The sequence below is a fragment of the Chrysemys picta genome, chromosome 6 (genome assembly GCF_011386835.1).
Source record: "Chrysemys picta bellii isolate R12L10 chromosome 6, ASM1138683v2, whole genome shotgun sequence".
NCBI classification, from domain to species: Eukaryota; Metazoa; Chordata; order Testudines; family Emydidae; genus Chrysemys; species Chrysemys picta.
In genome coordinates this window covers 95,385,841-95,412,018 of record NC_088796.1, presented here as the reverse complement: position 1 = coordinate 95,412,018, position 26,178 = coordinate 95,385,841, and the positions used below count along the sequence as shown (strand labels likewise).

Below are 26,178 nucleotides of genomic sequence, written 5' to 3'. Positions count from 1 at the left end.
AGTGAACACACGCTCGAGCCCATCTAAGACAGCTCTCAATGCCCAGATGAGAGGCATGTATTTTTTGCATGTCATCCTTATGTAATGAGATGGGGACAACAGCTCTGTTCTCAAAATATGTTTCCAACCTGCACGCTCAGCTCATCTTTATTTTGAAAATCTGGTTCTACTCCTACTGGTAGTTGACTTTTGCGTTCTGGGCACCCTGCTAGTATCGGTGTCTTGACTTCTTGTAGTTGGATGTCCTTTACCATAGCCTCTGCTTCACTGTTGAAACTGGGAGATAGTGCAGCATGTTAATGGATTCAATGTCCTGATCCCATTCCCACACCTCACTGATGTTGGGTATATATGCCCTGCTCATGGCATCAGCTAACAGCAGTAATCATCCTGGACAAAATCTGACCTCTACTTGGTAGTGCTGGAGTTGCATAAACATGCACTGCAATCTCTTTGGAGCAATAAGTAGGGGCTTTGCCATGACCATCTCTAAGGGGTTGTGATCTGATTGCACTATTACTGGGTGGTGATAGGGGTACTGATGGAATCGCTCTACTCCAAATACCATAGCCAGAAACTCTTTTTCCATTTGTGCGTACCCTGTTTGGTCTCTGACAGGGCTGTGGTGGCATAAGCTACTGGCTGCTCCTGCAAAAGAGCTACACATGATCCTTTCATTTATGCATCATATTGGAGTCTCTGTGGTTCTGCTGGTTGGCCGTGCTTCAGGGTAGGGGCAGCAGTTATTTGTTTCAATGTATAAAATGCTGGCGGTTGGGGAACTGCCCAGTCCCACTCAACATCCTGTCTTGTGAGCTGATGTATGGGTTCCCCTACTGCAGCGAGGTGTGGACAGAACTTGGATAGAAATTTTATCATCCCTATGAAACGCTGTAACCCTTTCACAGCCACTGGAGTTAGCATGCCTCTGACTGCCTTGAACTTGTAGGAATCTGCTTTCAGTCCCTCTGCTGTGAGCAGTTGTCCAGTGTATGTCACCTCCTACTGTTTGAGTCACACTTTTTCTGGGTAGAGTTTTATGTTCTTGTCCCTGAATTGCTGGAGAAAAGCCTGTAATTTTCTGTCCTAGTCTTGTTCATCTTCTGTATCATTGCTCCTTTCCCCTACAATGATATTACATGAAATTGTTTTCACTCCTGGCAGCCCTTACAGCACTTGGAGTCTTCTCTGGAACACCTTTGGGTGCTGGGCTTATACCCACAAGCATGTGCAGCCATCTGTAGCAATCAAATGGTGTTGCAAAGGTTGTCAGCATCCTGCACACTTCATCCAGGCCTTTGTACCAAAACCCATTCCTCACAGCACAGACTATAAAGATTCTGGCTTTAGAAAGTTTGGGCAAGATGTCATCAACTGTGGGCAGTGGATAGTGGCATCTTTTCAATGCCTGGTTCAGTGGCTTTGGGTCCATGAAGATGTGCAATTTGCTTCATGGTTTCCTGATCACCACCATGCTGATTACCCAGCCTGGATTGGCTTCTACAGGTGTTATGATACCCCCCAACTCTGCAGACTTTTGAGCTCCTTGCAGAGTGGATTTTTGTAGTGCCACCGGAATTTTCCTTTGTAGTAAGCACACAGGTTCAACTGTGAGGTCTACTTCCAGTCTCAACTTTCTTCGTGGTATCTGTCCCCTTTGAAAACATCCCCATATGCTTTTGAAATTGTCTCCACTGTTCATAGGACTCTCCCTTTTCCTTATTGTATTGCAGTTATAAAATTCTGAAGCTGTAACTTGATCAGATCCATGGCTTGTATGGCTGTATATTCCAAGAGAGGTCTGTTGTCTCCAGTGGTGCAAGTGGAATCCATTTCTTACCAGAATGGGGAGGCAGCAGTTAAGGGGGGGCATGTGACCTCCTCACGTGATTCTCCACGTGACTCCTCCCCGCCCTGCCCCCAGGGTGGCCCCCATGTTCTCCCCATCCACTCCCCATGATCCACCCCCCTTACCTGGGGAGGGAGGGGCTCTATCCATCTCCTGCTGTACCGGAAACTTCGGAACTGCAACGGTGAAAGGAGCAGAACATGGGGCTGCAGGGTGGCCCCATGCCCGCAGCTCCTCGGGTGTAGCTGTACCATCCCAGCCCTTCCACGCAGGATCTCCTCCATGAGGTTGAGCTATTCAAAGCTACAACTGCAGCAGGGAAAGGAGCAGAACGCTGGCAGCTCCTCTGGGGCTGCTGTACCGCCCCAGCCCTGCCCCTCCAGCCCTGTCCTCCAGCGGGGCTGCTGCTGTACAGATGGAGCCAGAGGGGAGAGAGCTCTGTGGAAGGGCAGGGGACGGGGCTGGGTGTTCTGCTTCTTTCCCCGCTGCAGTTCCTGGGAGAGCCCTGAACCACAGGGCTCTCCCGGGAACCACAGCGGGGAAAGGAGCAGATCATGGGACCACCGGGCAGCCCCACGCTGGCAGCTCCTCCGGGATGGCTGTACCACCCCCAGCCCTCTCCTCCGGTGGGGCTGCTGTACAGATAGAGGATACCCTGTGTGGAAGGGCTGGGGGTGGTACAGCTGCTCCGGCAGAGCTGTTGGTGTGGGGTTGCCCAGTGGCCCCACGTTCTGCGTCTTTCCAGTACGCTTACCAGCTATAAATATCTTGCTGGTATGGCGTACCAGACTGTACCGCCCGACTTGCACTGCTGGTTGTCTCTCTGCATGTACTTCTGGGGGTGTTATGTCTCCTAGGCTTTTCACTCTCTCTTGAAGCTTCTGCTGCATATCCAATGTCTAAACATGTGTCTAATGTGGAGAGATTGCATTCCCAGAGCACCCGCTCCTGTAGGTGGTGATCCCAAGTGCTGCAGACCATCCTGTCCCAAATCAGAGTGTCTGTCAAGTCCCCAAAATTGCATGTAGCAGCCAGTGTGCATAAGGCTGTATCACCCATTAATACACTATTTCATCTTTAAGTGTAAGTATAATTGCACTATTAAGTGGTAATTGCATGCCTGTTTGCTTAACTAATCATTTTCTTTTAAATAAAACTTTGATTTTAAAACATTTAAAGTGTTGCCTACGGGTCCTCTACTAAATAAGTTTTCTGTAACTGACCTAAAGGCTCAAATGAAAAAAAACTAGGTGGGGTTTTATTGCACCATTATCTTGAACAACCTCACATTAATTAAAAATATTTCAACTTAAATAAAAACGTACGCAGCTGCTGCACTGCAGAGAACTGAAAGCTCAGACACTGCCAGCATTTTTCATTCACAAAGTGTGAAGCAGAATGCAATTTAAAATGAACAAGAGAAACTGTGGACTGCTCTGTCCATGTTGTTGAGTTGTTTCCAGCCTAACTGCCCACATTCCCTGTTCCATTGGTGTTCTATAAATAACAATCCCTTCAGGGAAAATTGGCCCTCAGATGACTCCAGTTCCACTAATCATGATACATGGAATGCCTGCCTAAAAGATCCTTTCAGGTAGCTCTAATAGGGCAGTGGGCTGTTGGCTGTTCCTTTTCTGGTTGTCCCTCTCGAGAGCATGACCATGATTTCAAGTCCCTGTAATGCTCAGTCCTCAATTCCTTTTAGGAGGTAAATTGAGAGAATCGTCCTTCATCCCATCCGTCTCACCCCAAGGCAATAAGACATAAATTGGATGCTGGATTCCCTGCTATATCCCCCTACGTCTTCATTCTGGATGGAGTAGGAATAGATTCTGGAGGAAAAAGGCTGTTATTTGTGAAACCTATCCAAGCATTTCTGTTATTCAGATGACAGAGAACATTTTGAATGTTTACCTCCGTCCAACTGCTTATTTTTATGGACCAAATTCTTGCTCCTATGAGGTAAGTGGCCAAAGACTGCCTCTGTTCTGTAGACTCATAGACTTTAAGGTCAGAGGGGACCACTATGATATTCTAGTCTGACCTCCTGCACATCACAGGCCACAGAATCTCACCCACCCACTCCTGTAACAAACCCCTGACTTATGTCTGAGCTACTGAAGTCCTCAACTTGGGGTTTAAAGACTTCAAGGTGCAGAGAATCCTCCAGCAAGTGACCCATGCCCCATGTTGCAGAGGAAGGCGAAAAAACCCCAGGGCCTCTGCCAATCTGCCCTGGAGGAAAATTCCTTCCCAACCCCAAATATGGCGATAAGCTAAACCCTGAGCATGTGGGTAAGACTCACCAGCCAGACACCCAGAAAAGACACAGATCCCACCCTGTCTAGTGTCCCATCACAGGCCATCGGGCATATTTACCACTAATAGTCAAAGATCAATTAATTGCCAGAATTAGGATATCCCATCATACCATCCCTGCCATAAACTTATCAAGCTTAGTCTTGAAGCCAGATATGTCTTTTTCCTCCACTGCTCCCCTTGGACGGCTATTTCAGAATTTCACTCCTCTGATGGTTAGAAACCTTCATCTAATTTCAAGTCTAAACTTCCTGATGGCCAGTTTATATCCATTTGTTCTTGTGTCCACTTTGGTACTGAGCTTAAATAACTTTTGTCTTCCTTCTGTATTTCATGTCCGAAGAAGCAATACTAACCTCTTCCACAAAATCAGTGGAAGAAAATAAGCTTATGTGACATTACTTCCTTCAAGCATTCCCCACAGCCTCTCTCTCTGCTGGTATTAGCTTGCCTTTCTGTAGTCCCAGTGACTGTCCAGTGGGAGTGGAATCACCATGGAGCCCCAAGGGTTCATGTTCTGAAGTATCTCAGAATAATCCTGTTGTACCATATTTTTTCTTAGTGTTATTTTAACCCTGCTCATGGAGCTCTGAATTGTTTCAAGTTCACTTTTTTAAAAAGGGGGGAGGGGGAGAGAAACTCTTATTGAGCTGCATGCCCACCAGGAGCATGTAACTGAGAGTTTTTCATGAATTAAGAAAAAGCTTTTTTTTTTTTTTTTTTTTGAGGAAGTGAGCACCAAATACAACTGAAGTGAATGTTTTGTTTTAGGATCATTCTGTGTTTCTGCTTCTGAGTGGTGAGGAATTCAATGTGAAAGGTCAGACTGTCTAGGAGTACAAATCTCTGATATCAATATAAGTAATATTTTACTGAGGATGCTGAACAAAAAAATCAGTCTGTTTGCTCTGGCTATGCTCTAAAGTTGGCAGAAAGACCTTATGAATACATATTCTATTTTCCTCTAGACAAAATATGTAGTACTGTAGGGCAGTGGTTTTCAAACTTTTTTTCTGGCGACCCAGTTGAAGAAAATTGTTGATGGCCGTGACCCAACGGAGCTGGGGATGAGGAGTTTGGAGTGTGGGAGGGGCTCAGGGCTGGGGCAGAGGGTTGGGGTGGGGGCTTCGGGATAAGGAATAAGGGGTTCCGGGTTTGGGAGGGGGCTCTGGGCTGGGGCAGGGGATTGGGGTGTAGGAGGGGGTCAGGGCTCTGGGCTGGGGGTGCAGGCTCTGGGGTAGGGTTGGGGATGAGGGGTTTGAGGTGCAGGAAGGAGCTCCAGGTTTGGGGGGGCTCAGGGCTGGGGCGTGGGCTTATCTTGGGTGGCTCCCAGTCAGTGGCACAGCAGAGGTGCAGAGGCAGGCTTCCTGCCTGTCCTGGCATCGTGGACCCCGCTGTGCCCCAAAAGGAGCCAGCAGCAGGTCTGTCCCCTTGGCGGAGATGGGCAAGCAGCTGTACGTGGCTCTCGCCCGCAGGCATCGCCCCTCCAGCTCCCATTGGCCGGAACCCACCCAATGGGAGTGTGGAGCCGGTGCTTGGTGTGTGGGCAGTGCGTGGAGCCCCCCGTGCTCCTCCCCACCCAGGAGCCAGACCTGCTGGCCGCTTCCAGGGCGCAGCGTGGTGTCGGAACAGGTAGTGACTAGCCTGCCTTTAAGTCTGCAGCACCGCTGACTGGACTTTTAATGGCCCGGTCGGCGGTGCTGATCAGAGCCACCGTGACCCAATCCCTTCCATTCTGCAATCCAGTTCTGGGTCACAACCCACGGTTTAAAAACCACTGCTGTAGGGGATCACAGAGGGAGGAAGTGGGCAAAACTCCAGCATTGATACGTGTGCCTATTTGAAGTGAAATGTGTTATCTCATGAATTAATAATTTGAGGGAGCTGTCACCCTCTTTGAGCCTTGTACTGTTTTGAGCCATATATTGTCTTCTGTTTCAAAGTGAAACTTTCACTGATGTTAGCTGGAGTTCTGTGTCTGGACTGACACAATAATAAAGCTCATGAGATTCCATATCCGTTAATACAAATGCAAAAACTTTGCTAAAAGATGCCACACAGAACTCATAGCCTGAGAGAAGGAAAGGGGAGGTTAAGGTAGTTTTAAACCACTTTTAACAGTTTAACAAGTGCCAACTTGTTGGTGAAGAAGTTTCTGTTTTAGGTACATCAAGCTTGGAAACACAAGCTACCCCAGAGCTGGCTTACAGAGAATATTTTTTGCTGATTTATCCCAGATTGACCAGCAAAGAAAGGCCTTTTTTTAGGTTCCACAATCCCAGAATACAGAGAAATTATACTATCTGGTTTGCCCAAGGCTGGCATCTCCTGTGCTTTGTGTTTACCACGCCTTGTGGTCAGTGAAAATTGATGCTTGCCAGCTGTGTTTTAAAGGAGCAGTCCTAATTGGAATACATCTCTTTTAAAGCCAGCAGGTCTGCAAAGACAGCCAGCATCCTCTAAAATTGCAGTCTCCTGAGACCATAAGAAAATTGTTTTACTGTCCCCGATAAGTGTTTGTGTGTGAGAAGTCATAAGTATTTTTAAGTGGATTTGTTTGGGTGATTTCAGAGCAGTGTTCCACAATCCTCTGAGAACAGTTTCATTTAATTGGGTTGCAGATGATGCTGACTGTGTGCAAATTTTCTTTCTTGGTTTAGTAGAGAGAGACCTTGCTAGCCAATTAGCTGCTTTTATATTCATTTCATGTTAATTCCACTCTTTTCCATTTGTGTTTTATTTGTTTTTAAAGAGCTTCAAATGTGTTCCATACACATGGAACAACTTGCAGTTCTGGGGGCTTAAAATCTAATCATGTATGTGTGCTAATATTTTTAAAATATTATTTTTATTTATTTATTTATTATTATATTTTGCGCTTATTTGTATAAATCAACATTTTAGTTACGCAAACTGCCATAATCGGAGCAATCAAGTCTCTGTCTTTAAGGCACAAATTGATCACCTGCACTGTCAGGAAAGAATTTTGCCTCCATACCACACATGTGACAGTGTCTCCATTTTGTTGCTGGCCTCAGTGAGGATAAGAGCCTACTACTTGCTGTGTCTACAGCTAAAATACTTCTGCCAAAAAAAAAGCCACATTAAGTTGCCAAGTGGGCTTTGCTGTTGGAAAATGGGTCTGGTTTTAAAATTGCCATTTTAATTTTGCATCTTTCGTGAAACTATGCCAATTTTTGCATTAGTAGCAAAACCAAAGGTCCCAGATTTTGTGGTCCCTTATCGCTTGCATGCCTTTCCTCTCTACCTTCTTTTCTTTGAAGTCCATCTTGAACACTCACTTCTTTTAAAGGCTGTTCCTGTTTAATTCCTTCCTCAACATTTGTTTATACATTTAAAAAAAGTCAAACAAATTGTGGAATTACTAATATATGTGTAGTGTGCATCACTGCTCAGTCTGAATGCTTTTGTTTCTCCCCATTCCTGCCTTCCTGCATAATACTCTCTACATATATATTATCTACTCAGGGCAGGCCTACTAGAAGCGTTACATCAGCACAGCTGCACCGATGCAGCTGTGTCGCTGTAGCGTGTCTGGTGAAAACACTTTATGCTGACGGGAGAGCACTCTCCCGTTGGCATAATTAGCCCACCTCCACAAGATGCAGAAGCTGTGTCGGTGGGAGAGTGCTCTCCCACCAACATAGCACCAGTGTGGACAGTGCTTAGGTCCCCATAACTTGCATCAAACAGGGGAGTGTCTTTTTCGCACCCCTGAGCGATGTAAGTTAGATGGACTTAAGCAGTAGTGTAGACCTGCTCTTAGATTGCAAACTCTTAGGAGAAGCGATCTTCTCTACATACCTGTTTGTAAAGCACCTATCATTCTGCTGGTGCTATACAAATCACACATAATGATGACGTCAGTGACTCAACAGAGTGCAGAGGAATTTAATAGGAGGGTAAAATAACTGGAGAAGTAAATACCAAAAAGAGCACTATAAATCACATGGGGAAAATGTCTTAGCGGCTCTGAATATACTGTATGCACTTAGGCATTTTTTGCTTAAACTATTTCATGCTTTGGGTGACTATTTAAAAAAAATTAGAAGTTGTTTGATAAATGCTCCACAAGAAACTGTTCTGATGTCTGCCACAGGATGCACGAGGATTCTCAACAGAATTGACTTGGGCCTTTGCATGTAGAAGTATATAAGTTTAAAGGACTCATTTACTGTATAGAAAGTCTTGACTACTAGGATACACTTTTAATTTATTTGGTTATATCTGAATGAACTCAGAGGACATACTAATCATCTGGGCCTTAAAAGTCCATTTTTAAGACAAGTGAAGTAGAGTAGCAAAATAAAATACTTGCATCTGTCAGTAGTTTAGTCTATCCTAAATATAGCAGGTTTTTCTCTTTACAATGTACAGTATCTGCAAAGGCAAACCATTTTTGAGCTATTAGTGGGAGTGCTGCTATTTGTTGCGGTCTGTAGACGACTTTGTTCCCCTTTCCCCACATTTAACATCTAATAAAATATTGTTGATAGGTAATCTTCAAGTATTGGAGATTAGGTTTGTGTCAAAAATACAACATTTTACCTGAAGTTCTAAGCAAGCACATTTATTCTTACAGTAAAAGCATTTAAGAGAAAACATATTAAATCAATAAAAGAAACCTACACAGATGCTAAAACAGTTAACAGAGGTCACACCCAATCCCAACCTAGGGCTCTGGTAGGTTTTAGTCCTTCAAAACCCATGACTGGTTTATCCCCGTAATTACAAGTTCATCTGTCTTAGATCCAGAATAGAGATTGGGCAGCTCGGGTCTTTGATCTTTGCCTTCTGTAATAGGTAATCAACAGCAGACAATGACCCTCCTCAGGACATAGTTTCAAAAGGCAATGAAGCTGTGTATTTGTACCTTGGCCTCAGGAGAAAGGGTGTAATTGAGGCACTCTGTCCTGTTGTATTTGATGACCTATTTAAATATCTTCTGCTAGTTTACCTTGAAACTGTCCATCTCACCTCAGTTATAAACTGTCCAGTATGGAGGATATCATCATTCACAATCTACACTGTTTTAGTTGTAGGCCTGTCTAGTCTCCCTATTTTATTGCTTTATGTAGACTGATGTGCAATTAAAGCTAGCTGAATAATTTACGTACAATAATACAAAAGAGTGAGCATTGCAGACATCAAGAAAAGCCCTGGGGCCCATATGCAATCAGCATTAGTTACATTTGCAACATTTGGAATCTTTGATCATGTGGAATATACTTATGAAATGTCAAGAGAGAGTCGATATACAAAGCAAATTTAGTTCTTCAGAGCAGAATTTCAAATGGACATAGCCAGAAGGTGGCTATGCACCCCTGTACAGCATATTAATGATTTAATTAATATTTATGGTCTTGTACTTGGTGTTAGCTGCCCTGCACTTATGGCCATGTTCTGGCTTTTGGGTATAAATAGAAACCATGCACATGTATACAAAACCAGAATGTGACCTTTGGAAAGTTCAATGGTATTTTATACATGCTTCACTTTGTTGATAGTTCACTCCAATAAATTTAAGAAACAGAAGTAAAGTAATGGAAGGTAATGTCCCATCTTAATAGAGTGTGATTATATTCCTGTTATAAAATTGAAAAGCTGGCCATTTTATTATGGTATTATTAGAATCAAAGATTTTATATGCTGATTAAGGGAATATTCAGAAAGCACCTTTTGCTTCTAGATAGGGACTATTCCTATCCTGCCTTGAATCTAATATCAAGAGATGCTTTGATTGAATGAATTTGCACAAGGTACATTAGGTAATCAGAGTAGCTGAAATAGCATGATATGGATATATGCACTGAATTGTTGCACTGTCTGTTAATCATCAAAACTGCTTTTAACTAGAACTGGTTGAACTTTGTAATTGATTGAAAAACGAATTGATGACTTTTCACAAAAAGTTTCTTTTCAACTTTTCCAGCTGTTATAGAGCTGGTAAAAACAAAACAAGATTTTGAATTTTGACCCAAACCCTCCTAAATTCTTCATGAAAAACTTTGTGAAAAAGTGTTCCCATTATTCAAATTTTTACGAAACATACTGGTGTAAATTCTTTGCAGAAGTGCAACATACAGAAGGGAAATGCTATTATGAGATACAGTGATTGCCTTTAAAAATTCAACATTTACCAATAATTGTCATGCAATGGTAAATAAAGACTCTGCAGCTATTCTAAGTATAGAGAAATGCTCTGGTATTTTATGTACCTGTGTGGGATAGCTGTTGACTTTTTAAATGGACACCACTCTGCCATCACATATCTGTGCACACCTGAGGCCATGTCTTTTAAAACCACCTTGTGAAAAATCCGTGGCTATATACATGCCAATGTATTTATCATCTGTACTGCACACAGGCAGCATGGAGCAGAGACATCGGGGTAAAATCCTTCCACATTGAAGTCAATGGCAAAACTTCCATTGACTTCAGTGAAGCCAGGATTTCACATCAGGTCTCTATCATCTGAGCTTGCAGAGAATTTCTATTAGCAGTGCAGTAGTAGAATGCTTATCTTTTTATAAGCCACCTACTTAACACAAAATCATTATGATGGGTAGATTGTGTTTGGCCCTTACATGCATTCACAGGAAGGATGCTGTAAGGAGTACGTACATACGCACACCACACTCCGCCCATTACCCTTCCTGAACAAGAGTGGTACAGCCTGCGTGCCACGCCATCCTCTCTCCCCACTCCTTCAGGCCCAGTTCCTCTCAGTGCTCCCTCTGAGCTGGTACAGTTCCACATCACCATTTACACAGGGCTAGGTGTTAAACACACAGTCTAGCCTAGCAAAATGTTGCCCCTTCAATAATGGGCTGAATATCCTCAACTAGGAAAAGGCCCAGTGTGTGTCAAATAATAAAAGACAAAAATCTATTGGAAAGTTGTTTTTTAATCTTCCTAACCCTATGTATGAAGATTCTGGAGTACTGAATCACTGTTATAATGGTTCCTAGCCCAAACACACTCTTCTGGCCGGTGCAGGGGCATGTGACTTGGGACAAAGGATATTGCAGGGCATCTCTGGACTCCAGCAGTCTCTGGGGCTATTGCTGGTTGGTGTGGTTAGAGTAGCCTTCAGGAAACAGTTCCACAAAAAGCAGCCCTATGACTGGGAAGTGCAAATATGGCTTAAATCCACCATTGTCCTCTACCCCACCTCCAGCTGCAGTGAGTAATATTCCTCATTCACAGCTGAGGATCTGTCCCTGTGTGTTTTATCAGTAATGTTTATTTAATATTAAAGATTAGAAATCTCTGTGTGCAAGACCAGGCACAGATCTGGTAAATACTCTCAAATGTATTTCATCATGAATCATCTCATTTAAAGTTTTTTTTTTCAACTACAGGTTTTCTTACTAATCTTCAGCAGCTAGTGCTCCTTGACTGAAATTAAAATAAAACGTTGATGAATTTTTTTTTCTTTTTTCAACCATAGTCATCTACTTAGGATATGTTCCTCTTTTGGCTTGCAGCGATTTTTGTCTAAAACATACCCTGTAATTTATAAATCACATTAGCTTACACTCTGAAGTGTTTAATACTGATCAAAAAAGCAAGAGATAAAATGCTGAACTGAGAATGGGTCGCTGAGCTTCTTCTCTGTTATCTGGGGCATTTGGGATTCCAAGTGATTTTGACAGAGTATGTGTTAGGGTAGTGAACTGTTCTTTGATGGTTGTGTTTGTTTGTTTGTTTTGAGATGTTGAACCTGGAAGTTAGCTGAAATCCTCAGAATACACTGGCCAATTAATCTAACCAAGCCAGGTTTCATCAGGCTTTGCTCCAAATTGTGAAGTCTGATCTGTAACATGAGGCAGAAGATGAACAGAGGGAAAGATTCAGGGATTATGAAAAAATGTGGAAAGGCAGGGTTTCTTCTTTAGGTTCATAGCCTCTAACGACATATTACCTAAAGGACTCTTCCATATCCTCAATAAAATATGTTAATACGATTTTAAAAGTTATATAATGTGGGCAATACAATCGGCCAGGAAGTTTCTCCACATGTGAATCCATGTGACCTCAGGAGATTGCAAATGGCAAAACAGGAGTGGAGGCTGATAACAATAGAAAACAGCAACTATTTTCCTTAGCAGAAATTGTGATCTTGAGTGATCTTCTCTCCAATACTAAGGGAACACTAAAAAACCTATTAGGTTGGAACTTCTGGTGTCTTATTAAAAGTTATGTACAAGGGCACTGTATATGGGCAGCTCTCCAACTCCTTGTTTCACATAGCCCAATGTATTGTGAAGTTATTTTTCCCCTGAGCCAGCATTTCCTTCATAAATAAATAAGCAAACATACTATACAGTACCTGTTACCATACTCTTGTTTTCCCTTTCTTTTTACAGCCAACCTACTGTACCATACAGTGGCATTAAGTACAATATCTATCCTCCAGTGCTAGCCAGTACTTGTTGCCACAGAGAAAGATAACAATAGACCCCCCCCCCCCAGCCAACTGGATAAACCTCCTCACAGAAGAAAATATTCCTACTTAACATCTTCAGGTGATCAGTTTGCATCTTGATGCATAAAATCTGATTACTTTTAATTTTAGCTTATATAACTACCAATGTTTTAAAAGTTCATAAAATTAAACAGCCTTTTTTAAAAAATCCAGTCAGTTCTCTGATTGACTGACAGAAAATTCTACAAGTTGGCTATATATTGTGTAGAGTAGCAGTGCCTCGTGATTGTGCTGAATTTATCAGTTGTTAAATCTGAGTCTTGTATTATGGGATAGGGCAAAAGGAGTGAGAGACTATATTTTTATTCTAGTATACATTTTTCATGATTTTGAATACTTCAAACATATCTCCTCTAACTCAACCCTTGTCTAGGCTAATAGTCTTAATTTTTGTAATTTCATGTCATATGTAACTCAGTATCCCTAAACTATTGCCCCTTTCTGGACCTTTTCAGTCTCAACTGCATTTTTCCTAAACCGAAACAATGAAAATCAGATGGTTCCATTGAAGAGAGCTAGGTGTAGAACCCACTTCTGCCACCTCTTATCCTGTGCTTTAATCACAAGGCTATCCTTCCTCTCTTTATTTATGAAGACATTCTCCATATTTTTTTCACATATACTATAAAATAAACCTTGTGGCCCTCCATTTCTATGGTTTTGTGAGTATGACCCAATGGTACTGTAGCACAGTTGCTATTATCCTATACACAGAATATGGCTAACAGTATATTTATTTATTACTGCTATAACAATCCTCTGATCAGTTTCATAGGCGACAACTCCATGGGTGTTCCATCCCGGAGCACTCACAGAAAAAAAATAGTGGGTGCTCAGCAGCTGCCGGCAGCCCCCTCGGATCAGCGCCTCCTACCCGCCACAATCAGCTGTTCAGCAGCATGCAGGAGGTGCTGGGGGGAGGAGCAGAGGCAGGAAAAAGTGGCAGAGGGGTGGGAAGAGGTGGGGCGGGGTGGGGATTTGGAGGAAGTGGTGGAGTGGGGACGGGGACTGGGGCAGAGGAGAGGTCGAGCATCCCCCAGGATCTGAGTAAGTCAGTGCCTATGATCAGTTTTGTACCCTTGCTACAAATCATAGAATCATAGAATATCAGGGTTGGAAGGGACCTCAGGAGGTCATCTAGTCCAACCCCCTGCTCAAAGCAGGACCAATTCCCAACTAAATCATCCCAGCCAGTGCTTTGTCAAGCCTGACCTTAAAAACCTCTAAGGAAGGAGATTCCACCACCTTCCTAGGTAACCCATTCCAGTGCTTCACCACCCTCCTAGTGAAAAAGTTTTTCCTAATATCCAACCTAAACCTCCCCCACTGCAACTTGAGACCATTACTCCTTGTTCTGTCATCTGCTAGCACTGAGAACAGTCTAGATCCATCCTCTTTGGAACCCCCTTTCAGGTAGTTGAAAGCAGCTATCAAATCCCCCCTCATTCTTCTCTTCTGCAGACTAAACAATCCCAGTTCTCTCAGCCTCTCCTCATAAGTCATGTGCTCCAGCCCCCTAATCATTTTTGTTGCCTTCCGCTGGACTCTTTCCAATTTTTCCACATCCTTTTGTAGTGTGGGGCCCAAAACTGGACACAATACTCCAGATGAGGCCTCACCAATGTCGAATAGAGGGGAATGATCACATCCCTCGATCTGCTGGCAATGCCCCTACTTATACAGCCCAAATGTCATTATCCTTCTTGGCAACAAGGGCACACTGTTGACTCATATTCAGCTTCTCATCCACTGTAACCCCTAGATCCTTTTCTACAGAACTGCTGCCTAGCCACTCTGTCCCTAGTCTGTAACAGTGAATGGGATTCTTCCGTCCTAAGTGCACTTGTCCTTGTTGAACCTCATCAGGTTTCTTTTGGCCCAAAGAGAACTATCTTTTGAGATATGTAATCCTTTGGGAGGGGGCTCAGAGGGCAGATATACCCTTGGGAGTTAATGATTTCCTATAAAGATTCTAACATTTGTAAAGCCTCAGGCAGCTCGTGGGGAAAACATCTGACTTGTAAAGACAAGGGCCACTGGTGAATTGTGGACCTTTGTCTCAACACCTGCAGTTTTGTATACCCCTGAGATTTTGGTCTCTTTGCATAAAGGCTGGTAGGGGCTCTACAACTGCTAATTTTTTTAGTAGTGGCAATAGCACTAGTACCTAATATTTAGTATGGTACCATGACCTAGAGGAAACTTTCTGGTATATTTTGGTTACTTCTAAATTTTGCTCTGGGGTGTAAGGCATAAAACCTTAATCTAGCCAGCTTGATGATGGGTAGGGATCCCTAAATCCTAGTTTACTTGTTAAATGTTTCCTGATTCTTGTAACTTTGGTCAAATCTGACTGCAGTAATAAAGAGAGGATCTTTTCCTTTTCCCTTCCTCCTTATCTTTCACCTCAGATTTCTTTAAAGTAACTGCTACCAACAGCCATTTAACCTAGTGTAGCTGTGCCAATTTTTAACTGTATTAATTTGCTTGTCTGTTGTATCCATATCCTTTGTCTTTAGATTTAGGCCCTCAGGGTAGGGATTGTCTCTTTTTTCTGTGTTTATATGTTCCGCGACACAATGGAGGTCCAACCCCAATTGGGGCCTTTGGATACTACCATTATATAAATATTCATTACTGGTAAGACACTAAAACCTGGGGATTCCCTTGGTATAGAAGGAATACTCAGGGGACGATGTACAATATTTATTCTGATCCATCATTATTCTGCCACCCCAGTGCAGAGGATATTCCCAGGAAAAGGGGACGTACTTTATCACTTTTTCATCTTTTACAAAATATTGTATCTTAATAGTCATGAGATCAATTCCCTGTACAGCTTTTTCTGAAGGTAACTTTTTGAAAATGTAATGATTTATGTCTACCTTGAGATGTTGTTTTATTATCTGTTCTAAGAATTTTATTAGGTTACAGAGGCGTGATTTTTCTGTATAGAATCCATGTTGGTTTTTGATCTTTCTTGTCCAGTCATAGTACTATTTCATCCTTAATTAGCTTCCCTTGATCTATACTTACTGCTTCTCTGTTCTGTAGGAGCCTACCAATAAGAGAGCAATCACCCCAACAGATTCTTGTAATTCCTATGGCCCACTCTTTGCAGTTAATTGATCATCTCTGATATCCATAAAAAATAAAAATCAAGGCTCAGAGACAAAAAATATTTCTTTGTAGCTTGTTCACAACTTTTAGATGCGCCTTCATTCTCAAAGGATAGAGCTACACACAGCAGACTTGTACATATGGGAGAATGGCCGCCAGATTTGGTAAATGGCCAACTTCCTTGTATGTAGATAGGGCAACAAGTCCAGGACACACTGCATCTGGTTTTGACAGCATCTGTGCTGTGCGGTGAATGACTAGCTGCCTGGTATTCTTAGTATCACTGAGCAGGTATTCTCTGCATTTTAAGTAAGTGTCATGAAAATCTTGGTTAAGTGATTTTTTTTTCTTTCTGTCTGTGCGTGCATGGAGAGCTATTTTTGTACTTTGGTAAATGTTAAAACCAGAAGGGGTTATTATGACAATCTAATCTGACATCCTGCATAACACAAGCCATGGTATTTTACCAAGTAAAGTCACCAAGCCCAGTTAGTTAAGCTGTTATATCTTTTTTCTCATGCACAGTGTCTTTAGTGCAGTTATATCACTATGGAGTACAATTTAATTGGCTATAATAAAATGCAGACAAATATGTTGCACAGTGCTTAACAGCAAAAAGTAGTCGGCACATATAAATACCAGTTAATGGTATAATTTACAAAATAGCATACATGTAACATCTGTAGATAATTACAAGGGCTTTGCACTTAGACATTGTGCCTAGATAGTGGTTTTCATCCAGAGCACCTTACAGAGGCTGGGGGAAATGTAAATATTGTTGGGGCAAATGTAAATAGCTGCAATGTCAAGTTTCAGGGAGAATCTCTTTAAGTAGCATAGAAATGAAAGGAATCTTTTATTTCTTTTAAAAAATAGTTTGGGTTAATGTATATCTGTATCTTCAGTTGTGCTAAAATGCAAGGCAAAGCTGCTGTGTATTTTGAATCTGGGGTAGATACCAAAGGCAGATAGAGCTGAATCTAGGCACAAAGGAAGAATGGGGGCGGGGGAGGGACTATTTTGTGGTGGAGGGAGAAGACTTGGAGGAAGGCACTTGTAATTGGGGGGGAAGGCATCTCATAGTCTGTACTTTAACCCTGTTTCAGTCTGGAGACTGGAACAATAAACTTCTGGAGATAAAATTTCCGTTATTAATCTCTGTCAGGTACCTAAATGAATTGGCACAAACAACCACTTGACCAGTTACTGTAGCCTAACTAATTTAGAGATGGTGTTTCTTAGGCCTGGTCTACACTAGGCGTTTATGTCGAAGTTAGCGCCGTTAAATCGAATTAACCCTGCACCCGTCCACACTGCGATGCTATTTAGTTCGACATAGAGGTCTCTTTAATTCGACTTCTGTACTCCTCCCCGACGAGGGGAGTAGCGCTAAATTCGACATGGCCATGTCGAATTAGGCTAGGTGTGGATGGAAATCGACGCTAATAGCTCCGGGAGCTATCCCACAGTGCACCACTCTGTTGACGCTCTGGACAGCAGTGCGAGCTCGGATGCTCTGACCAGCCACACAGGAAAAGCCCCGGGAAAATTTGAATTTGAATTCCTTTTCCTGTCTGGCCAGTTTGAATCTCATTTCCTGTCTGGACATCGTGGCGAGCACAGCAGCACTGGCAACGATGCAGAGCTCTCCAGCAGTGATGGCCGTGCAGTCTGGGAATAGAAAGAGAGCCCCAGCATGGACTGATCGTGAAGTCTTGGATCTCATCGCTGTGTGGGGCGATGAGTCCGTGCTTTCCGAGCTGCGATCCAAAAGAAGGAATGCAAAGATCTACGAGAAGATCTCTAAAGACATGGCAGAGAGAGGATACAGCCGGGATGCAACGCAGTGCCGCGTGAAAATCAAGGAGCTGAGACAAGGCTACCAGAAGACCAAAGAGGCAAACGGACGCTCCGGATCCCATCCCCAGACATCCCGTTTCTACGAGGCACTGCATTCCATCCTCGGTGCTGCCGCCACCACTACCCCACCAGTGACCGTGGACTCTGAGGATGGGATACTGTCCACGGCCGGTTCCTCAGACATGTTAGGGGACGGGGAAGATGAGGAAGGAGATGAGGAGGGCGAGGCAGTTGGCAGCTCTCACAACGCTGATTTCCCCGACAGCCAGGATCTCTTCATCACCCTTACAGAGATCCCCTACGAAGCGTCCCCAGCCATTACCCCGGACACAGAATCTGGTGAAGGATCAGCCAGTAAGTGTTGTAAACATCTAAACATTTATTTTTAACAAAACAGGAATATTAACAATTAAAAGAATGGGTTGTTCATGATTAGTGTGCCCTAGGCGCTTAACGGTTTAGTAAGGGGCAGTGCAAGTTTTGAAAAGAAATCTAGCAATGTCCGGTTTTCAGTGATTGTCCTGCACAAGCCGCTCTACTGTGTATTCCCTGCTACTGCAGCTACAGTAAAATGCGGTCTATATGTGCGGGGATAGAGCAGTAATCCTCCTGGGACATCTCGATGAAGCTCTCCTGGAGGTAACTTGAAAGCCGTTGCATGAGGTTCTTGGGGAGAGCGGCCTTATTGGGTCCTCCGAAGTACGACACGTTGCCGCGCCACGAGATTATCAGGTACTCGGGGATCATTGCTCTGCACAGCAGGGCGGCATACGGCCCTGGTCTTTGGAGGCTTTCCCGGAGCATTCTCTCTTTGTCGCTCTCGGAGATCCTCATCAGGGTGATGTCGGCCATGGTGACCTGCTTTTAATTAGGTAGGGGAATGTTAGTGTTGGGACTGCTTTCCCGTTCCTTTACAGAACTGTCACCGCTGGTTTGCAGCCACGCGGTGGAGGCGGGAGAGGGGCAGCCGAAAGGGATCATTCCCGGGGACAGCCGCGAGGGGGTGGGACAGGGGCAGAGTTCCCGCTTGCCGGATTGCTGGCAGCAGGGACTGACATTGATTTAAATGTGAAATGAGGCCAGTGGTAATATAAAAGTTTTAAACTGCCACAAGTGTACGGCTTACCATGTCTGCCTGCAACAGAAATTCCGTTGTGCTGCCTCGCTTCTCAAATGTGCTGTTCAAGACCCCAGGCACAGAATGCGAAGGCCGAGAATTCGACCTTGTGCTGAGTGCGCATGTGAAAGGTGCTGTGCATGGTCTTGTTCACAGAGAAAGACTATGTTCTTTGTTCACAACTACATTTATCTTTCTGAGGAATTCACTCCCTTTTTCCCATTTCCACAGCCCCGTCTGCGACTGTCTCACAACCTAGCCTGGAATCACACTCCCAGAGGCTAGCGCGGATTAGGCGTAGGAAGAAGAGGACACGGGAGGACATGTTCTCTGAGCTTATGGCCTCTTCCCAAGCCCAGGCAGCACAGCAGACCCAGTGGCGGGAGAACTTGACCCGAATGCACCAAGCCAACATGGATCGGGAGGAGAGGTGGCGGCAGGAAGACCAGCAGGCGACTCAAACGCTGCTTGGACTACTGAGGGAGCAAACGGACACGCTCCGGCGCCTTGTGGATGTTCTGCAGGAACGGAGGCAGGAGGACAGAGCCCCGCTGCAGTCCATCTCTAACCGCCCTCCCCCGCCACCAAGTCCCATACCCACCTCACCCAAAGTGCAAAGAAGGAGAGGCGGCAGAGTCCCTGCTAACTCTCACTCCACCCCTGCAGAGAGCTCTAGTAGCAGAAGGCTCTCATTTCCCAAAATTTGAAAAGTTCTTTCCTTCCCGCCTGACACAAGCCCACGTCCAAGTTTCACCTCCCAATGCCATGTGTAGTTGATAATAAAAAATTCGTTTCTGTTAACTACTGTTTCAATCATGTTCTTTTGGAGGAGGAGGGGAAAGGGGGTTGGAAATTGGACAGGACAGTCTCCTTTGGCAGGGTACATAGTCGGGGGCAGGCACAGCAGCAGGGCACATACACAGTGCAGTGATGCAGTGACTAGTTGCCCCGGTTAGTCTGGGAGGTTGTTTTGATGTAATGTTGGGGGGGGTGGGTTGCTCTGTGACTTTGTGGCGGGGGAGGGCAGTTACAGATCTTAAGCGCCGGTCCTTAGACAGGATCACAGAGCCACACAGCATGGGATCTGTAACCGTCCTCCCCCTGCCACAAAGTCAAATAGACCTCCCATACACACAGTCCCGATCAGGAGGGTTGACAGGCTCCGTTGAAACAAGCATCCCACCGCAGCGGAGCCTGTCAATCCTTGAGTTTAGAAGCTGCATTCGCATCACAACACTAGACCCGCCCCGCACCACAGTCTGCGTCCCAGTTTTAAAAAATTCCCGCTAAAACAGTATTAAAGAAAACGGTGTGCTTTAACAAAGTAGAACTATTTTTATTTCGACACGTGTGTTGGAGGGGGGGTGAAGGGGGTATGTAACTGGATAGGATAGTCAACATTACCTGGGTAAAGAAACGGGGGCAGGTTTAGCTTCTCAGTACACAAACTATAAAATCACAGGTTACCCTGCTCACTCAGGAACTTTGCTTTCAAAGCCTCCCGGATGCACAGCGCTTCCCGCTGGTCTCTTCTAATCGCCCGGCTGTCTGGCTGTGAGTAATCACCAGCCAGGCTATTTTCGTCAACCTCCCACCCCGCCATAAAGGTCTCCCCCTTGCTCTCACAGAGATTGTGGAGCACACAGCAAGCTGCTATAACAATGGGGATATTGGTTTCGCTGAGATCACAGCGAGTCAGTAAGCTTCTCCATCTCCCCTTGAGACGGCCAAAAGCACACTCCACCACCATTCTGCACTTGCTCAGCCGGTAGTTGAAGAGTTCTTTTTCAGTGTCCAGGGCGCCAGTATAGGGCTTCATGAGCCAGGGCATTAGCGGGTAGGCTGGGTCCCCGAGGATGACTATAGGCATCTCCACATCCCCAACAGTTATTTTGTGGTCCGGGAAGTAAATACCTTGTTGCAGCCGTCTAAACAGACCAGAGTTCCTGAAAACACGAGCGTCATGAACCTTGCCCGGCCATCCCACGTAGATGTTGGTAAAACGTCCCCTGTGGTCCACCAGTGCTTGCAGCACCATGGAAAAGTATCCCTTTCGGTTAATGTACTGGGTGGCCTGGTGGTCCGGTGCCAGGATAGGGATGTGAGTTCCATCTATGGCCCCACCGCAGTTTGGGAATCCCATCGCTGCGAAGCCATCTATGATCGCCTCCACGTTTCCCAGGGTCACTACCTTTGGCAGCAGTACATCAACGATTGCCTTCGCTACTTGCATCACAACAACCCCCACGGTAGATTTGCCCACCCCAAACTGGTTCGCGACTGACCGGTAGCTGTCTGGCGTTGCAAGCTTCCACAGGGCTATGGCCACTCGCTTCTGTACACTCAGTGCAGCTCGCAACCGGGTGTCACTGCGCTTCAGGGCAGGGGACAGCAACTCACAAAGTTCCAGGAAAGTTCCCTTCCGCATGCGAAAGTTTCGCAGCCACTGGGATTCATCCCAGACCTGCAGCACTATGCGGTCCCACCACTCAGTGCTTGTCTCCCGTGCCCAGAATCGCCGTTCCACGGCATCAACATGACCCATTGCCACTGTGATGTCCTCGGCGCTGGGTCGCCTGCTTTCTGACAGGTCTGTGCTACTCTCAGACTTCAGGACATCACCGCGGTGCCGTAGCCTCCTTGCCTGACTTTTCTGCATCTGCCTCAGGGAAACCTTTATGATAAGCTGCGAGACGTTGAGAGCGGCCACAACTGCAGCGATGGTCGCAGCGGGCTCCATGCTCGGAGTACAGTGGCGTCCGCGCTGTCAATGACTGGAAAAGCGCGCGAACTGTTTTCCCGCCGGCGCTTTCAGGGAGGGAGGGCGGGAGTGATGGACGGATGACGACAGTTTCCCAAAAGCACCCTCGACTCATTTTGTTACCCAGAAGGCATTGCCGGCTACACCCAGAATTCCAATGGGCAGAGGGGACTGCGGGAACTGTGGGATAGCTGACCACAGTGCACCGCTTCGAATGTCGACGCTATCACCGTTAGTGTGGACGCACAAAGTCGAATTACTGTCCTTAGTGTGGACACACACGTTCGACTTTGCAATATCGATTACAAAAATTCGATGCAAGTAAAATCGAACTACTCTCGTAGTGTAGACAAGGCCTTATTTATTAATACATTTATATTTATACCCATATTTCAGAAAGTTGACATCAAATATATTTATACTGTATGCAAAAGATTTCAGTAAGATGCACGTACACACAGACAGTACACTGACGACTTCTTATTGAAGATGTTATATAATGTTGGTGTTTTATAACCTAACTCCTATGCTCCAACTACTATTTCAGCAGCTATTCATTTAGCATAACTAACAATGGGTCATTTTTTAACCTACATCTGAACAAAAAAGCCTTTGCCTGCAGTAACTAAACACATTTCAGGGACTCTCTAAGTGCATTGCTAATGATGTGTTTTGGGAAAATTCTGTGTATTAGCAAGGAGTGAACATCAAAAGGATTTAGAGGTTTCATTCAGCTAGGGAAAAATTTGAAGGATCCTCCTTCGCCTCAGCAAAATGTAAATCACCACTGAGGGGGAAGAGAAGGGAAAGACTCATATTTAAGGCTAAGATTTAGTCATGGGTATTTTAGTAAAGTCATAGACAGGTCACTGGCAATAAACAAAAATTCATGGCCCGTGACCTGTCCATGACTTTACCCCTGACTTAATCTTCACTGCTCCTGGGATGTTGCTGCTCTGGAGGGCCCCAGGGGGCTGTTATTCTGGGGGGGCTGCTGTTCCGGCAATGGGGGCTGACTGGCCCTGGCTGCTCGCTGCTCCAGCCGTCCCTGGGACCGGTGCTGTTAGGGCAGTCCCCAGGGCTGTGGACCTCTGTGTGGTCAGTCCCCAGGGCCAGCCATACCAGTAGCTGCTCAGGTGGTCCCCCGGGCCAGGTGCCTGGGGCTGCCTGAGCAGTGGCCAGTGTGGCTGGTTCTGGGAACTGCTTGAATGGCTGGACGCTGCCGTTGCAGAAGTCATAGAGGTCTTGGAAAATCATGGAATCTGTGACTTCTGTGACCTCCATGACAGACTAGCAGCCTTAATAATATTCAGTGTATCAACCTAATCAATACAAATTTAAATAGGGAAACATTTAAGTAGATTGACACCAGACTGATGGAAAGAAAGGGGATCATCTCAATAGAATCGGTGTTTTCTCTAAGCAATTATACCTATCAATCTGTCTAGTTTTTTTTTTCCTCAACACACATGAGTTCTCTCATTATTTTTCACATATCATGAAATCTGTTCATCACAGACTAGATAATCCACACACAAATAATCATAATAATGTAGAGATGTGAATAGTGACAGGCTACTTTGGCCTGAGTCTTATTTCTAACACCCAGTCTAAATAACAGTTGAGTACTAGTGTGATGAGGTGGCCACTTCACACAGGATTGGAAGGGGTTAAGATGGCCAGGCAGGCCAATTAACTCCACAGGCTGCACCTGGAGGAGGAGCCAGGGAGAAGGGAACTACTTGAAATCAGGCTCAGCTGTGCAGCAACAAGCAGGGCCTGTATAAAATGAGGTAGTTAGCAACAGACAGGGTCTGCTGGGAAAGGCTGCAGGCACTCCCTAGATAGAGGGAGGAGGGTTTTGGAGCTAGTACACCCAGAGGGAGAAGGGGAACCAAGTGTGGTAGGAAGCAGTCAAGGGACCAGTGGTGGCTGGGAGAGGAAAGCCCAGAACTGCTGAGCTGAGGGTCCCTGGACTGGAACCTGGAGTAGAGGACTGGCCCAGGTTCCCCTATCAGACACTGAGGGAATGGCACCTGAGGCAGTGAGAGGGAAGACTGCCTAGGACTGCAAGGGAAAAGGGATTTTGATACCCTGGAAGAGGGGAACACTGAGTGACCTGGCTGGAGGGCTAAGTCACAAAGAGTACACTGCGATTCCTGGAGTGAGAGAGGGTCTGCAGACCAGAGAGAGACAGCGTGCAAACCACAGAAGAGGGCAGTGAACTCAAGAGCTAATCCTCAGAGTGACCAGAAGGAGGCGCCAAACCAGTGGTGAGTGGTGCACCCTGTGACAGCTAGTCAGGACCCCATAATGGAAACAAGGAAAGAATCCTCCCCCACTGGCTGACACTCCTGCCTAGCAGTGTTCACAAATCTAGTGCCCTTTCCTCTCCTATCTCTTCTATAGAGTGGGCAAAGACTAGAGGATTTTTCTAGTGGTGGATCCTGTGGCCCTATCTGTGTACCGTGCACAAAGGTATATCCTTGGCACTGTGTGAGCTTACCAAATCCTGTCTTCCATGTACAACAGAATACCACCAATTCCATGCCTCCAGGAGAGCAATTTTTTCCTCTTATGTCTTCCAATGATACTGAAACATTCAATCAACATACAAGGGTTATCAGTCACCTCTTTACAGTTTTCCCTTTTGTATAATTAACATTATATAAATAATACTGCGTGTTACATGGTAACATTAATTTTTAGCAGTCAACCACTGTAAAGAGTCTAATGGCAACCACTGCACTCCTCTCAATTCTAGGGTGTGTAAAAGCTTGCAAGGATCTCTATTAGCCTGGTGACCCTTACAATGTCTATGGAAATTTACTGGAATGTTTTTGTTTTTACCTTGTATACCATGTTTGTTTTGAGTCAGAAAAATCTTGTATGTTTTGGATTAGTTGTTCTGTGGCAGTAAGAGTCCATCAAATATTTTTTTGTTTTGATATCATGGTTATTTGAAAGCACTTATTCTGTCATTACCTGTACATGCACATATTCTGTACACTATCTGTACTAGTGAGATATTGCTGCAGGCACTACATGTAACAGGGTGGGCTGGAGAGCCTGGAGCTAAGCCAGCCTGATTGCAGAATGAGCCCTATCTGGGGGAAATCACTACAGCCACATTCTGCTCCCTGAAGGGGGAATGAGTCAGGCTTAAGTAATGATAAAGCCTAGGGTTACCATACTTAACAAATAAAAAAAGAGGACCCTCCATGGGGTCCTGGCCCCGCCCATTTCCCACCCAGCCCGCCCCAACTCCGCCCCTTCCCCGCCCAACCCCGCCCTAACTCCGCTCCCTCCCACTCCCAGCCACGTGGAAAGGGCTGCCCGAGCGCTACCGGCTTCACGGTTTGCCGGGCAGCCCCCAGACCCTGCGCCCCCGGCCGGCGCTTCCCCAGCGCAGCTGGAGCCCGGGAGGGGAAGCGCCCAGCCCGGGGCGCAGGGTCTGGAGGCTGCCTGGCAAACCGTGAAGCCGGTAGCGCTTGGGCTTCGGGCAGCCCCCTTGCCTCCGGACCCTGCGCCCCCAGCCGGGCACTTCCCTTCCCGGGCTCCGGCGGCGCAGGGTCCAGAGGCATGGGGGCTGCCCGAAGCCGGTAGCGCTCAGGCAGCCTGGCTCTTAAACAGAGCCGAAGAGTCAGGGGAGGAGCAGAGCCGCAGCGGCCGGAGGCTCTGCTCCTCCCCGACTCTTCGGCTCTGTTTAAGAGCCGGGCTGCCCGAGCGCTACTGGCTTTGGGCAGCCCCCATGCCTCCAGACCCTGCACCCCCGGCCGGGCACTTCCCCTCCCGGGCTCCGGCGGCGCAGGGTCCGGAGGCATGGGGGCTGCCCAAAGCCCGTAGCGCTCGGCTCTTAAACAGAGTCGGGGAGGAGCAGAGCCGCCGCAGCCGGAGGCTCTGCTCCTCCCCTGACTCTTCGGCTCTGTTTAAGAGCCGAGCTGCCCGAGCGCTACCAACTTCGGGCAGCCCCTGTGCCTCCGGAACCTGTGCCGGGAAGTGCCCGGCCGGCGGCTGAGGTCCGGAGGCAAGGGGGCTGCCTGAAGCCCATAGCGCTCGGGCAGCTCGGCTCTTAAACAGAGCCGAAGAGTCAGGGGAGGAGCAGAGCAGCCGCGGGAGGGGAAGTGCCCGGATGGCATTTTCCCGGACATGTTCGGCTTTTTGGCAATTCCCCCCGGACGGGGGTTTGATTGCCGAAAAGCCGGACATGTTCGGGAAAAACCGGACGTATGGTAACCCTAATAAAGCCCAGCTGGGGAGAGAGCCAGGCAAAAAGCTCAGAGTAAGGAAAACGCTCCAGCTGGGACTCTGACCAAACAGGGAAGAAACTGGGAAAAGCTCTCCAGGCAGGGAGGCCTGGGAGGGATCCTGATCAAGCAGGGATGAGACAGACCCCCTCAGAGGAAAACTTAAGAGGCTGGATAGGAAGTAGCCCTGGAAAAACTGCAGCACATGTAAAGAAGCAGACCTAGCTGGTCAGTACAGGGCCCAGGCTGAATCCAAAGTAGAGGATGGGACTGGGTTCCCCTACCAGCCCCAGAGAAGGGAGCGCACAAGCTCACTACAAGGGTTATTGAGCCCAGCAAAGGGGCTTACTGGATGAGCTGAAGATAGGCTGAGGAAAATCCCTCGAGAGGAAG

General features: G+C 46.0%; 2 protein-coding genes across 14 annotated transcripts in view; both read left to right on the top strand.

Annotated features, from left to right (window-relative positions):
- Nucleotides 1-26,178, top strand: part of TRPM3 (transient receptor potential cation channel subfamily M member 3) — a 593,201-nt gene that overhangs the window by 297,188 nt on the left and 269,835 nt on the right. The window contains exon 1 of one of the 13 annotated variants that reach the window (XM_065549388.1): nt 23,303-23,811. The exons of the other annotated variants lie outside the window; for them this stretch is intronic. The gene's annotated coding sequence lies outside the window, so the exon portion shown is untranslated. Of the gene's footprint in view, nt 1-23,302; nt 23,812-26,178 lie in introns of those variants that run through there. 13 annotated transcript variants of the gene reach the window in all.
- LOC135972224 (uncharacterized) lies at nt 17,292-19,575 on the top strand. Its single transcript, XM_065549379.1, has 2 exons — nt 17,292-18,014; nt 19,009-19,575. Exons 1-2 carry the CDS (start codon nt 17,438-17,440, stop codon nt 19,482-19,484), a joined length of 1,053 nt encoding a protein of 350 aa, XP_065405451.1. The 5' UTR covers nt 17,292-17,437; the 3' UTR covers nt 19,485-19,575.

What these genes read in the sequence shown, in the direction of transcription:
- LOC135972224 (XM_065549379.1), top strand. Translation starts at nt 17,438, where the DNA reads ATGCAGAGCTCTCCAGCAGTGATGGCCGTGCAGTCTGGGAATAGAAAG. An exon ending in ATCTGGTGAAGGATCAGCCA is followed by an intron (nt 18,015 to 19,008) that starts GTAAGTGTTGTA and finishes CCATTTCCACAG; the next exon opens with CCCCGTCTGCGACTGTCTCA.